The sequence below is a fragment of the Molossus molossus genome, unplaced genomic scaffold (genome assembly GCF_014108415.1).
Source record: "Molossus molossus isolate mMolMol1 unplaced genomic scaffold, mMolMol1.p scaffold_m16_p_1, whole genome shotgun sequence".
Taxonomy (NCBI): Eukaryota; Metazoa; Chordata; class Mammalia; order Chiroptera; family Molossidae; genus Molossus; species Molossus molossus.
In genome coordinates, this window is record NW_023425344.1 from 187036886 (window position 1) to 187054906 (window position 18021).

General features: G+C 43.8%; 1 protein-coding gene across 1 annotated transcript in view; it reads right to left on the reverse strand.

Moving 5' to 3' along the window:
* FBN1 (fibrillin 1) overlaps positions 1-18021 on the reverse strand; it is a 298186-nt gene that overhangs the window by 226397 nt on the left and 53768 nt on the right. The window contains exons 2-4 of the mRNA XM_036261442.1: positions 11657-11734; positions 10118-10327; positions 9134-9477 (exon numbers count right to left, since the gene is read on the reverse strand). Of these exons, the coding sequence (XP_036117335.1) occupies positions 9134-9297 (164 nt within the window). The 5' untranslated portion in view covers positions 9298-9477; positions 10118-10327; positions 11657-11734. The remainder of the gene's footprint in view (positions 1-9133; positions 9478-10117; positions 10328-11656; positions 11735-18021) is intronic.

Genomic DNA, 18021 nt, shown 5'->3' on the forward strand with positions numbered 1-18021 from the left:
CTACACTAATTCTGCTGGCAAATTGTACATCTTCTTTTTTATAATGTGGTTTTTTGTTTGTTTGTTTGTTTTTATTGATTTTAAAGGGAGAAGGAGAGAAAGACAGAAACACTGATGAGAGAGAACATCGATTGGCCGCCTCCCACATGTCCCCCACTGGGGATTTGGCCCACAACCTGGGCATGTGCCCTGACTGGGAATCAAACCAGAGACCTCTTGGTGCGTGGGTCAATGCTCAACCACTGAGCCACACCAACTGGGGTACATCTTTCTTATCTATTAATTTTAATCCCTGATTCTTAAAAACACAAAACAAAACAAAACACTTTTGAGGTAAATTACACCAACAGATACATAAAAAATGGACTATTAATAGAAATTGAAAGTATCAATCCCATCTCGAAGGAAGGCAAAATATACCAAATACCTGATATAATAAAGTGTCATTTCTTAGGAGCTAATGCAAAAGTGGGCAAGTGAGGAGTTTCATAATTCCTATATTTAAATACAACAACATTGGCCGGTTTATTAGCACTATAATATTATTCCCAGGGTTTGTACTTCTTTAAATGTGAAACTGTGGGCAAGCTGAGAACAGTGCCCTTAACATCAGTCTAACGGAACAAGGAGACCCCTTGTTCACTTTTCATTATGCAGTCACAGTGGCACAACACCCCGAAACATCTTCAGTGGGGAACTAAGCCAGTCAGACTCAATCAAGTTAGAATTAAAACCTAATTGTCTGATTATTCTTCCCAAAAACCCAGGCCTTCCCTTTGAGAGCTAGTCTCCGAAGACGTCCCCCGCAACTCCTCCCCTTCCTGCAGACACATGCTGCGCCTCACCTCAAGAACCCGGGCTTTCTGTCCACGCCCTTGAACTGGGTGAGGCCTGTGACTCACGTGGAGTTCCAGGCCCTGCCATTCTGGGCTGCTTGCATGATCCAGAGCTGCCATGTACAAAGTCTGGCTATGCTGCTGAGGAGTCCACGTCACAAGGCCACGTGGACAGGGGGACAGAGACTACACGAAGGAAAACCGAGGAGTGCAGCCAACGATACAAACATGAGCCCAGCAAGCCCTTCCCACTGGCATTTAGCCATTCAGGTCAGTTCTGCAGCCAACATCTGGGGGTAAAGCACGTGACCCAGGGTCAAGAGGTTCTTGTTTAAGATCGAGCTACAACAGATACTCACCCTGAGCAAGGCCTGGTCGCTTCACCCGGAGCTCAGTTTCCCCATTTGAAAAAAACACTACACGCGTGGCTCCATCCCCAGGGCGGGCCCAGGCAGGAGGTTGAAGAGGAGAGAGCTTTAAAACCTGGGAGTCCCCCAACAGAGCCAGACAAGTAAGTGACTCTTTGCGTCCTTTATTCCCCTGCTCTAACTGTCCATTTAGTTAAACCACACCAAAGTAAACAGGGCTGCGGGCGCCAGTGCACAATCACGGGCCGGGAACACACGTGAAGAAGTCCCCTCGCTCCCTCCAGCCCCACTGACACTGGAGGGAGCAGAGACAAGGTCCCCCACTGTGCCCTGTCCAAATTCCTGGCCTGCAGAATCATAAGAAATAATAAAATTGTTGTTCTTTTAAGCCACTCAGTTTTGGTAATTTGTTTCATAGCAATAAGATAACCAAAACACTCACAGATGAAAATAGCTTGTTTCCTTGTAGTAGAGGGACTAGGAATGATTTCACTTCTCGTTCACGGCGCTATAATGTCTTTTATGTGTAATAAGTTTTAACAATATATGGGGGTGGGAGCACACTAGGTGTCTTCCCCCCTTTGCCTCCCACACCCTAGGGGTTGAGTGCCAGCTGGGTTACTTCTGGGACACCTTGAGCCTCTTCCTCCCCTCTCCATGCCATTGCTCAGGTCATCGACCACGCCACCCTGACTCCTACATTAGCCTCCAAGTGTCCCTGCCTCTAGCCTCTCTACTCTCTAGACCATGTACCGTTCACACCTCTGCCAGAGCGGCAAAGACTCGATGGTGTTCCCGTCTCAGAATCCTTGAATAACTCATCTTCGCCTTGCACTGGCATGTGTCCTGTTGTCCCACTCCCACCCTGACAATGTCACTGTCTATGGACAAGCACACAGGTTGCATGCTACACAACTCCAAGGGCTCTCAGAAGCTCCACTGTGAGCTGGGCCCCTTGGAGCCATGCAATACAAAGCCTGCCCTACGGAACCTACGGGACTCAGTGTCCCTCGATCACAGATACGCATACATTTACACTTCATACCTTTGGTTGTTGTTGTTGTTGTTAATCCTCACCTGAGGATATTTTCCATTGATTTTTTTTGTTGTTTTTTTAGACAGAGTAAGGGAGGGAAGAGAGAAATATCGGTATAAGAGAGACATATCAACTGGCTAACTCCCACACGACTCCAACTGGGGCCAGGGTTCGAACCTGCAACCCAGGTACATACCCTTGACCGGAAATTGAACCCTCAACCCTTCAGTCCGACACTCTAACCACTGAGCCACACAGGCCAGGGCATACCTTTTTCACTCAACTCTTTCTTCGTTTCTCTCATATCCTTCTCCCAAGCTCTAATTTATGTAATTTACCTTACCCAGTCAATCAGTCCATCCCATTAGTCAGACACTCAAAAACTGTCTATTGAACACCTACTATGTGCCCAGCTCCAAGGTAAATCTAGTAATAAATAAAACAAACAAGAACTTTGCCTTCAAGAAGCTCTTAGTCTTAATAGTCACTTATTTACCACATAGACCAGAGGTCAGCAAACTTTTTCTGTAAAGGGTCAAATAGGAATCAATTCGGTTTCTCCAGGCCACTCGGTCTTTGTCTCAACTATTCCACTCCATCCCTGTAGCACGAAAGTAGACAGATCATATGTAAACAAATGGGCATGGTTGTGTTTCAATAAAACTTTACTTATAAAAACAGGAAGCTTGGTCCAGTTTGCTGGCCCCTGGTAGACTCTCAATGTGAAGTCTTTTCTGACTAATCCCATTTCCACAATGATGATTCCTTTATCATGTGACTGCATCTGCCTTCAATAAATGTTGAGCCTTTCCCCACAGCAATGGTAGAAAATTTGGGGGAAATGACAAGTATCAAGAATATGGAAAAAAAGAATAAACTTACCAGGTATAAGGTGTATTACAATGGAGAAGCAGTAAAATACGTTGGTCAAGAGCACAGACTATGAAGCCAGATTTCCCAGCTCTCTCTCTTCCCAGTTTACATCTCTGGAGTAGTTACTAAAATTCTGCATTCCTCCATTTCTTCGTGTTAAATGGCCAAGTAGGCATAATCTCCTTCATCCAGGAGGTATGTGTTAAATGAATTAATATATATAAAGTACAATAGTGAGTGATATATCAGAGCTTGCTATTCTTTACCATTATTGCTGCAATTCAGTGTACAAATTATATATTAAAGATAACCAAGGTAAAAAAAAAAAAAAGAAACCGAATGAATTAAATAACTCATCATATTGTGTCTTAAGAACTTTAGACACATACCAGCCTTGCCTGGAAAGAGAAATATCTCTTGCAACTCTATTCTGAGGAATAGTTCTCACATGGCACATGAGAGCAAGAGATTCTGAACAACATAATGAGAAACATCTCAGCTCAGAACCCTGGGTGATGCAGAAAAGTACCAGTGATGGTTATCTGCCACTCTCAATAAAGGTCAAGGTGTCATACTAGAATATAAGATATGTGCCATCCAAAGACCCCACCCATTCTGACATTCTTCAGTCCCTTCTGTTTTATGCCTTTAGAGAAATGCTATAGAAATTTTCTTGTTTGACAAAATATTATCACCTTATTAACTATGCCTGGGATCAGGCACAAAGAAATATTAGGAATTTTAAGTGGAAGTCCCACATTTCTGTCCAGTGCTTTAGTCCCACATTTCTGTCCAGTGGAATGAAAATCCAAAACCATAACTAAAATTAATAAAGAAATTTTAATGTTAAAAATTTTTCTTTAAAACCTAATGTTTGTATGCCTCAGCTCTTCCTACTGTAAAAGGAGGCTAATAAAAGGGCCCACTTCATAGAGACGTTGTGGGCACCAAATGAGGTATCATATGTAAAAATGCCAGGTACATAAATGTCATCTAAATGTCACCTACCACTGCAACAATTGTTATTATTTATTTTCCCTTAATTCTAGACCTTATGTCCTCTACTACCTTTCTGTTGACTCTTGGCTCCTGTAATGCATTTGATTCTAATAGCAAATATTAAGCCGCTCTAGGCCATGGGCTGTATGTCTGGTATTCCACACAGCTAAATTCAGGATGGCATTCAATCGAGGCTTCCTGAGTTAATGGACTCTTTAAAATCCCATCTACCAATAAGTTAATGTCAAAATGCTCATGATGGGTTTCTTGCCTTTGATGACTTTACAACCTAATGAGGAAATCAAGCTTAACCCTCTTGCAACATTAAACTCTCATATGCCTGCCATACAACTCAGGTCTGATACATTACTGATTTCAGCTTTCTTAACAACAACAAAAAATCATGGAAAAAAGTACTAAGTTGCTTGAATGGGCCCATTTATTGGGTTAGCTTTAGAAACAGAGAAATTGTTAGTAGAGCTTATTTCTATTTCAAGAAAACATGTTTAATATCTTATTTTTACATTGAAAAGTAAGGCTAACATTCCCAAATTAGTTAGGTTGGTTATTTGGTTTTTTACAGGAAAAAGCAAACAAACTAGTGTGTAAATAGTCTAATAATTTGTTCAAGTATTTTGCTTGCTTAGCATCATCGGCATAATACCATAACTTTTTCAAGTATCTGCTACACAAGACCAGAAAGAAACAGTTCACTAGTCTTTAAAATTCCAAATAAGCTTGGAGACATATCTGTACCTCCACTTCCATTAGCCCTGATCTCATCTCACTGGAGGCTGATGCATGTTTTAATTTATTTGTAATACCAACAACTTATGCATTTTTGTAAACAACCTCTATGTCTTAAATGTTACACAATGAGTCACATAAATAAATATTTCGTCTCCATCTTCTTGCTTAAAAGGTGGAATTGCTGAAGCCTTCTACTTAAGAATATCTTTTTTAATGGTGTCTCAGTCTTTTAGCTAAGTCTTTTCAATGAATGCAAGGACAAACCATACCACGGGAGCCTTTTCCCCATATTTAATCATTAGCCTATCTGATTTCAGATGAAGTCTTAAAGTCCTCTTTGTAAAGTAAACTGGGCTTTATAAAGTCTAGAGAACTTTTTCTGTGTTCCCTGCTAACGTTCTTTATTTTAATAACAGACTTCTGTGTAATTAATCCCTAGGAGTTTGCTGTCACATAATCTACCCTGTGTATGAACTGTTCCATGTGTATTTTTTTGGGAACAAGACCTCTGGAAAAAATAAACAAATAAACAAAGACCAAAAGGAAACACGCACAAGGGGACAAATTGTGTGAAATACAACCAGTCTCATACACTTATAAACCAGGCAACAAGGATAAAACTTCCCAATTCATCTTATCAGAGATTCGGGTAAAGGGGTTTCACGCTAAAGATTTTTTTTCCCCTTTGACAGGAAACTGTAATATTTCCTTATTTGGGAGCTAAACCAATAAAGCAATCATAAATAAATGGTGCATAACTACTGCTATTCAAGTATAGTTATGTGTTTTTTAATTGGATTGTCTCCCACGATGTTTGCCTAATCACACAACTTAAGAATTTGGCTGAGAAAAAATCTGATGCACTGAAATTTGAACAATAAAGCTAGAATTTTATTACTTCTCATAAAGTCACTTCACACATGTTAAGCAATGCCCAAGCAAAGGAAAACTACTATACACTTATTATTTGAAAACACTTTTGAAATTTGCAAAAGCTCATTTCAAAATCAAGAAAAATGTCATTTCTGCAGAGTAAATGCAGACCACACTCACTCCATTAAAAAAAAGAAAATATTCCTGTAAAAACAGAAATTGGCGATTTACTCTAAGAAAACACAGCAAAAACTGGGAAGAAACTTGAGGATGCTTAAATTTCCACTGTGGAACGACTTCTGCTGCCCAGTGGGAAGGAAAAAAAAAAAACACCTGCAACAGGATGGGAGGAGAGGAAGACATGCTAGGACTATGCACCCAGACAGGGAAACACTAGGCAGGTCCCTAGTTTGTGGAAAGGACAGGAATACACATACCAAGAAGAGCAAGGCAAATTCTGTAGTCACCTGTCACATCAGAGAAAGACAGGCAGGCAGTATTTGTAGGAGAGACTAGACCAGGGCACAGCAAACACTGATGAGCTTCAAGTACCTTTTAACTAGAGGAAATATTAGTGAGGTGCTGAAAGTTGCTGCCACCAGCTGGGCACCAGGCTGACTTAGGGGTTACAAATCACTTTCACTTCATAAATGGTGCATTTCCATTAAAATGGTAAACAGGTTTTGCTGTAGTCAAAGAGGTTAGTTTTAAAGCTGGTAATATTTTAACTAGCAAAAATAGAATTTTAAGCAATAACTGGAAAAATGGAACAACTGCTTTCCCTGATGATTTATGCAGCAGGGCATGGTTCAAAGACTTATTCATGTGAGACTGTAATAGCAATAAGCAGAGAGAATACATTTTAAATGCTATTCAAATTTAACATCAGAATTGGCATTTATTTCGAATGAATCGGAAAACTTTTGACCCAGCAATTCTATTTTTATTCATTTATACCACGTATACATTTGCACATGTACACAAATAGGTATGTAGAAGAATGTTTGTAATTGCAAAAAAAAATAATAATATAAAGAGCCATCTTTAGGGAACTGTCCCAGCCACATTATGGAGTTCTTATACACCAAGAGAACACATGAGGTAGATCCATATGAGTTAATAGACAGATGCACTAAAGGTATGTAAAAGTGAGCAAGGTTTAATACAGTATGTACAGTATGTTCCATGTATTAAAAAGGACACACACACACGTGTGTGTGTGTGTGTATATATACACACATACACATATTTATTTGTATATGTATTTGTATATGTATACATATATGCCTATAATTTTTTTAAATGCCCAAGGAAATGGTCTCTGAGTGGTAGATAGAGAAATACTTTTAATTGTATATCTTTTAAATTATCATTTTTACCTCTCAAAATATGTATGTATATATATATAATCTTACAGATAATATGAGAATGATAAAAATAAAAACCCTTATATTATAAAGGTTCATTATTATATCATATTAACATATATTACTATACTGTAAAGGTTAAATTTGATTACTTTAACCTATGTAAAATCTTAAAGATATGAGAATTAGGAATAGTTGTAATTGCTGTTTTATTTAATATCATGTTTTTAGGAAGGCTTTATAAATAGTTTGTAATAGGGTAACATCTGTTTTAGTAACCAAATACTACGAGGAACAAAAAGGGTTATCTCTCTACAGTCATAAAAATGTAAAACCCAGCACAAGTGAGTGCTGGTGTGAGTAAAAGTGTGGACATCCTGTTAAGCAGCAAAGCTTAGTTTCTGTTTTCACATGGAGTCTGTGCCTCCGAAGGAAACACACTGGTTGGTGATAGCACATAGAGACAGATGTCTGGCCAGGCCTAAGGTCTCCCTGCAGACTTGCATCCACACAATTAAACCCCCACTTCCTCTCTCTCTACCGGAACAATGGCATCAAGCTTGGATATTAAGATGATAGTATAGAGCAGAAATATTTTTTGAAGGAAAAATTCTGGACTAAATGAGGTCTTTCTGAGAACATGTGGAAATCAGAGTTGCAGTCCATCTACTGAACTTGCGGTGGGCCTCACACACCCAGTGATAAATGCCGGACCAGGATCAGGCTTCACATGATAAGAAAACTTTCTTCCCAACATTGTCTGAATCCTGGGTCTACAAAGACCAAGATGGAACAAAATCAATCATAACTGTTTCCTGGGGTCAGAAAATCATATATATTTTATCACAGATTAAGTTCTTGGCTCTGACAATCATCTTGTCCCTAGTGTAGATCAGGACTCAAAAACCGGTCTGTCAGTTTAGTACACTCTTTATTCCCTACCTGGGCCATATCAACACAAATTGCACTACATAAATAAACAAAACAGCCCATAACAAAAAAGAATAAGTGAAATGTTCAGCCACAAAACCCAGGTCACTCAGAGCCCTATAATCAAGCCACAGAATTACTCAAAACAGAGCAACAATGACAATCATAAGAACTTAATGGAAAACCTCTGAGTACTTCCTGTCTGGGTTCACTTAACAGGCTCCTCCAAGGAGATAAAATAGGTCATTTACAGTCCATCCTGCTGCTTCTATGGAGGCTTGAATTTAAGCTCAGAAAGAGATTTCTTTTAAGATCTGAACAATTTTAAAGAAGTGTGTTTCCACCCTTCTTCAAAATTCATGGAACTGACAATCCTGATTTAAGTATTTCCTGCTGAAACATTTTCTATACCAGGGGCATAGGAAGCTGCTGAAATGTTCAATTGCATGTACATAACACACACACCACCGGTTGAAAACACCCTTTAAGGCCGGGGCACAGCGGCGTTACTGCCCCAGTGAAATAAAGAGCTCCTTACCACCCATAAACAAGTCCCCAGAAACTCTTGCCCTGCTGTGCTTCCAGTGTAGGCATTCGAAGAGCAATATTGCTCAGAAAACTCAGTCCCTAATTTTGATCTGCATAACTCAGAGGACTGCCAACCATTAACTGTGTCTTCTCTGTCTGCCACTGACATCCCTTCCTCTTCTTGCTCCCTTACAAATAGAGCATCTGCACAGATGCCCACAAGGAAAGTACTTTCCCCTAAACTCAACCGGATTTGGTATGAAGGGAAAGGAATGGACTTCTCTCTCGGTCGCAGCTCCTCCCCTTCTTCCTCAAAGAACCCTTCTGGCCTCCCAAAATCTGCCTCAACAATGGCCCAAGATTCCTCCTAACCATGACCTCGCCTCTGGGGCAGGGATCCTTCAAGAGTGGTTTATCCTCCAACGCACTGAAGATTGGGTGATCCTTGCATTTCTAAGGTGCCCCCCAGGAGGTCTTATCAGGGGTCCTTCCACCATCCCGAGGCGACCCCGTCAGTTTCTCTGGAGAAGAAGGAGTGGAGCCCCACACCAAAGAAGCTGACCGCTGCATTACCCTTTAAGTGCGTCGTGTCCTCCACCGCCTCTTCTCTTGGCCCGGCTGGCTCTGGTTTCCTTCACGTTCCCAACTTCCAAATTGGTATCTGCCCCATAGCTCGTGTAGGACGCTACAAGTACGGTAAATCCCAGGGCGACCTCCAGCAGCCTCCCTCGCCGCATGATGTCGAGCGGCCGCCGGCTCCCGCCGCCTCACGCCGCGCCCCGGGCTGCTCCGCGGCCGCCGCTGCGCCCTTAAGCGCGCCGCGCCGCCGGGGTCCTGCTCTCCCGCCGCCCGTCCCCCGGGCCGGGCTCCTCCCGCCTTCTCCAGGCGCTGCTCCCACTTCAGGCGGCCCGTGCCAGCTGCAACAGACAAATCGCCCAGGCGGGGAGACATTCAGGGCATCGGGATGCTGAAGCTTCGCGGTCCCCATTCCTCAGCCCAGCCCGCGCACCGCCTGCGCGTGGCGCACTTATTTTGGGTAAGTGAAGACCGTTTGGTCCGCAGCTGGCTGAAAAACCCAGGCCCCCAGCGGCAGCCGATCCAGCCAACCCCACGGCCTCCCGGACGCCTCCTGAAAAGCGCGCCGCAAAGCACCCACGTCCCGAGAGGTCCTAAGCCCCGCGGCGAGTTCGCTGGGTTTATTTTTTAATGGCACAAATTGCGCGCGTCGCGCGCTCTCAGTGTCTTAGCTACCTAGTCGGTCCCCTCCGCCAAGCCGCGGGGCTGGAAGCCCGCCGCGCCGTCCCGCCGGCTGTGGGCGCTGCCACCGCCCCCCAAGCATCTGACGCGGGGCCCGGCACCGGGAGACCCGGGCCAGGAAGCTGTCAGGCAGAAGAGGGCCAGCGCCAGCTGTGGACGTTCCGGGACAGCCCCTCACCCCGTCCCTGTCCTCAGCGCGGCGCAAACGCAAGAGCTTCCGTGGCTGGAGCTCCAGCCCCGGCGGCCGCCCCTCCAGCCCCAGTGGCCGCCCGACCCTGTTGGGACCCCAGCTGCACCCACTGGAAAAGCGGCAGCTCCGGCTCCGGAGGAAGCGGCGGCTGCCCCTCGGTTCTGGCCGCGGTAGCCGCTGCCCCGCTCCGCCCGCAGCTGTTCCAGCTGTGGCCGCCTGTCCGCCCGTGGCACCCACAGTCTCTGCCGCGGCTCCCGCGCCCCCTCCTTTCCCCACCTCTTCAAGTATCGTCTGCGCAGCGGTTTCTCGCGAGAGAAATACTTTTTTAAAAAAAAAAAAAGAAAGAAAATGACACCCCCTCCTACATCCCCCTCATCACCACCCCACCCCTCGGCCCCATCCATCCTCCCTTTCCATTCCCCTTTGCCAGCCACCGCCTCGGCGCAGGGGCCTCCCTCGCTCGCAGGATTAGCGCAGTGGGAGGAGGCAGAGGTGCTCGGGTCCTGCCCGGCCTGGGATTGTTCATCTGGGGGTGAGAAGTTGAAGGAATGGGAAGAAGTGGAGTAGCAGTGTCGCCCGCTCTGCGGCTGGGAGATCAAGAGCCAAGACTAGCCTCTCCCGTGATCTGGGAAGCCCGGTCCGCGCAGAAAGTTATGCCACCTGCATCAGGAACGCACGCTGGAGACGGCGGCCCTGGAGGCCTAGGCGGCCCCAGCGCAAGACGAGACCTGTCCTCATTGCCCGCGCCTCCTCTCAGCGCCTCGGGCTGGGCACCGAGCGGAGGTCGGAGGCCTGGAGCCAGGGGCTGGGAGCGTCGCGGGTCTCGGGGAGGGCTGATGTGCTGGCGGGGGAAGGGACTCCGCCACTGCCACTTGCCGCCTGGAGTGGAGAGCCTGCTCCATCCGCTGCTCTTCTGAGGCTCGGTTCAAGCCACCCAGGCTGGAGCCAGGATACTCCAGCAGTCTCAGTGTGATTCCCACCCAGAGGCCTGTGCGTGTTGGAACCTGGAATTTGGGGTAGGGGCAAGGAAGGGATGGTCCTCCTGCCCAGCCCAAAGCTAAGACTGGGCTTCTCTTGGATGACTCTATGTCGCCTACCCCAAACACACACGGGGGGGGGGGGGGAGCTGACTTTCCAGGACAAGCAAAGCACGGTGACTTTGGAGAATGTAGTATTTATGGCACCTTTATATGGATAAGGCTCAGTGTTGCTGCACCCTGTAAGGGTTTAAGAGGTCAGGAAATCGCACCCTGAGCCTTGGCTGCTGGAACTGGAGACCCCCAGAAAATCCCCATGTATCAGCCACCCGCTGTCAAGCCAGAAATCACAGCTCAGCACAAACAGGAATCCTCTTGAAGGGGTTTTTCCTTATTTGCAATGTGTGTGCCTAGATAATAGGCACCTGGGCAAGCTCTTGAACAGCTTTCCAGTTGCAAGATGGGAATAATAGTAATGTTGACCACACAGGTTGTAATGGGGATGATGAGCCTGCTGTACTGTTAGGACACATGAAGAAGAAAACAATTAAATTGTCAAAACAATGAGCCTATTTAAAAATCATAGTCCTATAAGTATGCAGGGTCTAGTTAAAGGTTAAAAAATTCTCTTAGCAGAGTCATGAAGTTATTTACTGAACACTAAGTACGTACCAGTTGGTGCATGGTTGAAATAGGCTCCTTGGTGAGCAAGGCAGAACGCTTTCCAGGCCGTCTACAGGGAAAGCCAGACTGGAAATAAATAAGGACCCAATTGTTACATGCCAAGAGGCAGAAGGACTGGGTGTTTGCTTGGAGGATATATAAAAGTGGGACTTGACCTAGATTGGGGCCTATCAGGGAAAGCTCCCATGAGGGTGATATTTAACTTAATTTCAAACACATGAGAAGACTTTACTTAGGGCAGTGGTTCTCAACCTTGGCTATACAGTAGAATGACCTAGGAGCTTAAAAAAATATATATCTGACACCAGGACCAAATCCCCAGAGGTTCCGATTTAAATAGTCTGGAGTGGAGCCTTCACGGAGGCATTTTTAAAAGCTTTCTGGGCAGGGAGAGGTAAGGGAGTTGTTCAGATTGGGAGAAGGTTCTGAGCAGAGGGACCATAGCTCAGGAACAGCAGGGCTGCGGGAGCTCCAGAAAGGTTTTGTCCTGCCTACCAGTTTTCTGGACTATTCTGCACCCTCTGGGGAAATTTGGAAACTGCCTGCTTTCCCTGCACCCCAGTGCCATGTGGGACACTCTGTACCCTCTCTGAGAATCTTCCACATGTGTTGGACAGCAGCAACTGAACACATAGCTTTTCTAAGGCTTTTGCCCATGAAGCAAAGAGCAAATCCTGGTGCCTTCCAAGTCCCCTGTTGCAGCGTTTCTGGACATGTCTATTACTCCTAACTCAACCCTAAACTACTTTCCAGGATTTCACGTCTAAGGGAAAGATTTAGATTTAATGCTTACTTCTGCCCTGTGACCCCTTTCCTCCCCTTTTTGTCCTTGGCCCCTTCCTCCAGTAGAGGAAAGACGTTCTACATCCTCTTCCTATGGGTTGGGAGCTCTAGCCCATACCTCCTTTCTTTGGACAATAAGTCTCAGTTTCCACCATTAATCATAATGATCAAGAATCTGCAGGGGAAGGGGCAAACACCTGATTAGTGAACGGGAAATCAACATATATATTAGAGCAGTGCGCTGCCAGGAACCAAGTTCAGTAACAAATAAAGAAAATCCATGTCTGTGCAATAAGATTTTCTTGATGCCAGATGATTCTGAAGCCACCTCTCTTCATACTTACACAGTTTATAACACTTTTTGCAAAGTAATTTCCTAGGCTAGAATGCCCTTATCCCTCCTCTTTATTTTAAAGAATCCCATCCATTCTGAGAGCATCTACTCAAATTCCTCCTTGTTCATGAGGAGTTTTAGCTCATGAGGTATCTCTCTTGTTCAACCCTCATTGCACTTATTAACTGAATTATTCATGTAATAATTTATTAATTGTAATATACAATTATAGTAGGCCCCCTACATGCTAAGCACTGTTAGGTACTGACAACTGGTATATTTATTATATTATTATAGTGAATGACATATTTTTTCTGTAGCCATTGTACTTGTTCTCCCCTAGCCGGTTTATGGATCCTCAAGGACAAGGTTGCATTTCTTATTCAAGGAAGCTTGTACAGTGTTCTAAATACTGCTACAAAAGATAACTAGTTAATTGGTAATTGTTTGATCAACTGGAATCTTCTGGCATTTTACCTTCAAAAATACTCTCATCACTTTATATCTTCTGAATAGCTGTCTCTGCCAGCAAAGGTTCTATCTACAAGCAAGAAAACTACTTCTAGACAATATAAGTTTTAAAAATGCTTCAAGTATTATCAGGTCATAAATGGCTCATTAAACCTGACTTTGTGATGAAATGGAGAGTAGCTGAGTTCTGAGTAGCAGCAGCAGAAACAAATAGAGCATCTCCTTCAGCGTGATACTATTTGAGTGGATCAATTCCAACCATTTTGGTCCTTCTGCCACCCTTCTTAGGATTCAAATTCAAAGGGTCCTATTGGCCTTGCTAGCTCAAGGGACCTGCCCACAGTTCTGGCCGGGGGGTGATGGAGAATCTTGATGGATGGTCCCAACAAGAATGCATGCCAGGGGGAAGGGGTTGGTCCATAAAGGATGACCAAAAATATTGTTACCAAGAACTGGGGAATAGAGGTTTGTCGCATAGACACAAAATGTCCAGCTGTCCACTACACCATCTCAAAAACTTTTGAGGATGTTTAGTTTACTGAGATAAAGCATTTCTAAGGGCATAAAAAGTATACTCTAAAATCAGAGTCTAGGTCTTTCACTGCAAGTTAAAACATTACTTCATGAAATGAGTTAACTAGGCTCTCATGCAGTCCCCATTCCCTCCACTGATGGTGGCTAATAGATCACGCATGATACAATCAGCTATATCATCAAGACTAGCTCTTGACTCTTAGTGAGTGTTGTAGAATTTTGCAGTTATAAAAATATAATGCATATATATCACAGCTATCAGAAACCATACCTACTTATATCAGAAAAGTGGTACCTTCACATACATAATCTCATTCAATCCACACCACAACCTTAGGTAAATTAAAAAATATGGCCACAATATTTTCTATCATCTTCCATCAAAGTGGATATTTCTGCCCAGCTGGTGTGGCTCACTGGTTGAGCATCAACCCATGTACAAAGAAGTCACTGGTTAGCCTGGCTGGTTTGGCTCAGCGGTTAGAGCATCGGCCTGCAATCCAGAGAGACTCGGGTTCGGTTCCCGCTGAGGGTGCATGCCTTGGTTGCAGTTTGTCCCCGGCCCTGGTTGGTCGTGCAGATGGCAGCCACTCGATGTGTCCCTTTCACATCGATGTTTCTCTCTTTTCCTCTCTCCCTCCCACTCTGTCTGAACAAAAAATGGAAAAATGTCCTTAGGTGAGGATTAAAAAAAAAAAAGAGGTCACTGGTTCTATTCCTAGTCAGGGCACATGCCCAGGTTGTGGGCCCGATCCCCAGTGGGGAGCATGCAGGAGGCGGCCAATCGATGTTCTCTCTCATCGATGTTTCTATCTCTCTCTCCTCCCTTCCTCTCTCTCTCTCTAAATCAATAAAGAAAAAATATATTTTTAAAAAGAAATGGATATTTCCCAGCCTTCTGAACCTGAGCTGGCCTTGTGACTTCTTCCGACCAATAGAATATTGTGGAAGTGACACTGTGTGACGTCCAAGGCTGGCATTAAGAGACCTTGCAGCATCCTCTTTCACCCTTAGATGTTGCTCTGACATGGCCATGACTTGAAGATGTCCTGGAAGAAAAACCATGTCTCATCTAAGTTGAGACCCTGGCCGAGCCACCTACTAAATGCAGCCAGATGTCCGAGTCCAGCAGATCAGCAGAAGCGTTGCCCAGTAAACCCACAGAATAAATATATCATGGTCTGTTATTCAGGACTAGATAACTAATACAAACTTAGGAAGGAAACTACGTCTGCCTCAGTTTTATAGGCAAATAAATTAACATTCAGAAAAGTTAAGAAACTTGCTCAAATTCATAAAACAAGTACGAGGCGGGGCTGGATTCAAAACCACGCCTCTGACACAAGTCAAGGGTATTTTCCATTTCATCACAGCTACCTGATCCATCTGCCACAAAAATCTCAGTCAAGATCTAGGGTTGATGTAGACTGGGGCCACTCCCAGGACCTATAATGTTTCTCTGGTGTCATCTGGGAAGCTAAGAATCAATCCATCCCTTGAGCTTTGTTGCTGGGTGAGACTATGCACGTCCCATCTGAGAGCTCCATTCACTCCGTGCTGCAGTCACCGAGTCTCCCAGGGAAATGAAGGGATCATCACAGCTGCTCCAGCCATCGTCCCAGCCTCCCTGCCTCGCTTCCCGTTCCCAGTCACCTCCCCATCCCACAGAACAACAATTCCTTGTACATAACAGATGCTTAATGAAAATTTGCCAAATGAACAGATTTTTCAAGATGGTTTTAATGGCAACGTTAAAAACTTATCCAATTCTTCCTTACCACTTTCTGTATTAAAGAAAGGCCTAAACCACCCTGGTTGGGTGGCTTAGTTGATTGGAGTGTCAGCCCATACACCGAAAAGTTGCAGATTTGATTCCTGGTCAGGGCCCATACCAAAGTTGCTGGTTTGTCCAATCAGTATTTCTCTCTCAAATAGATGTTTCTCTCTCTCTCTCTAAAATCAATTAAAAAACATCCTCAGGTGAGAATTAAAAAAAACACGCCCTAACCCTCTCTAGTCATTGACGATGTCACGTTTCCTGCTGTGCTTCAGATGTTCCATCGATCCTTCTCAGGAGGGGACGTAAATGAATGGTCTCGGCTATGAAAAAGACCTGAAAGTTGAATTAAGTGGCCTGCTTGCTAGTGGAGTACCTTTATGTATGTCATACTATTTCTTTCTCTTTTAATTACCATTGAGTTTGTTTATTCATTTAACCAATTTTAATGTAGATCCGGGCACTGTGTGCCAGGTATGGTGTCAGAAGCTGAGGCTTCCCATCAAGGAGATGCCCTTTCCCCTATAACAATCACAAGGTCTGGGCACTGGACGAGGGCCCTGCAGTGACAAGCCACATTTAGTAAGCCATGGTTGTGCAGGCACTATGCTAAGTGGGAGATTAGTAATGTTCTCATTTTATAGTTTAAGAGAGTTCATGGTTTCAGGAAGAGCAGTTTAGACAACCTATTGAATAAGAAAATATATTCACAAATGATACATCTGATAAGGGGTTAATATCCAAAATAAGGAATGCATACATTTTAACACACACAGGCGAGGGTGCGCACGCGCACACACACACATACACACACACACACACACACACACACAACCAACTCAATTAAATATTAGGCAGAGGACCTGAGTAGATATTTCTCCAAAGAAGACAAACAGATGGCCAACAGACATATGAAAAGATGCTCAACGTCACAAATCATCAGGGAGATGCAAATTAAAACCACAATGATATATCACCTCACACCTGTCAGAATGGCTGCCATCCATAAATCCACAAATAACAAGTGTTGGTGAGGATGTGGGGAAAAGGGAACCTTCGTGCACTGTTGGTGGGATTGAAAATTAGTTCAGCCACTATGGAAAACAGTGTGGAGATTCCTCAAACAAAGTAAAAGTAGAGCCGCCACACAATTCAGCAATCCCACTTCTGGGAATTTATCTGAGGGAAACAAAAAGAGTGATTTGAAAAGACATACACACTGCCATGTTCATTGCAGCATTATTAGTAATAGCCAAGATCTGGAAGCAGTTTAGATGTCCATCAACAAATGGATGGCCCTAGCCAGGTGACTCAGTTGGTTGGAGTGTCATCCCATACACCAAAAAGGCTGCAGGTTCAATTCCAAGTCAGGGCACATACCTGGGTTACAGGCTCTATCCCCATTTGGTGTGGGAGACAGCCAATCGATGTTTTTCTCTCTCTCTTCCTCTTTGAAATCAATAAACATATCTTTGGGTGAGGATACAAAATAATAAATCAATGGATAACGAAGATATGATATATAATATATATTCTGCCATGAAATTTTGCATTATTTTCGCAATGAAAAACAATGAAATTGTGCCATTTGTGACAACATGGGTGGATCTAGAGGGTATTATTCTAAGTGAAATAAATCAGACAGAATAAGACAAATACCATATAATTTCACTCATCTGTGGAATCTAAATTTTAAAAAAAGGAAGTACAATTTCAAATGACATGGATCTTTCTTTCAGGAAAAAATTGTACATGTTTTTGTCTGTATTTACACTCAAGATCCTAGGCAATTCCTAGGTTTTGTGAGGGGGACAGGTGGAGGAAACAAAGGTAAAAAATGTATATGCTAGAGAAGAATTTTATTTCATTTCCACAAGTTTTATTATAAAAATATTTTTCTACCACCCTAGCATAACTTTTTATTTGTTCTGTTCCCCCTCTAGCCTTAGGCCATGTAGTACATCTTACATAGTCTAGCCAAGGCGTGTCTATAGTTTTGCATTCTGCTAAATGGGGAGAAGAATTTGCTCAGCATGTCAGTATTTAACCTTTGCATTTTGCAGATGGGGTTCCTGAGTGAGGTTCGCCTAGCCATTCTTCTGGCAGAAAGCATGTACAACTGTTCAATTATGTTATTGAAATAACTTTCATTACCTCAATCCCCAAAAGCAAACAGATCCTCTCCACCCAAAACAAAAGCTCTGGTTCCCAGACTTTATTTCATTTGTGTTTTCCATGAGTTCTGGGACCCACCCTGGTATTCCCTGTCAATTTTTTTTTCTACCAGACATAACAGATACCAGCCCAACAGCAGAGTGAAATAAAGAAAAGGCCTGGACAGCAAGAAGGGACATAACATTGTATCCATCACAAATTAGAAACACATTGTCTCTCAGCTCCATTCAACAGTATTCACCGAACACCAGCTCTGTGCTCCAGACTGTGGCAGACCCT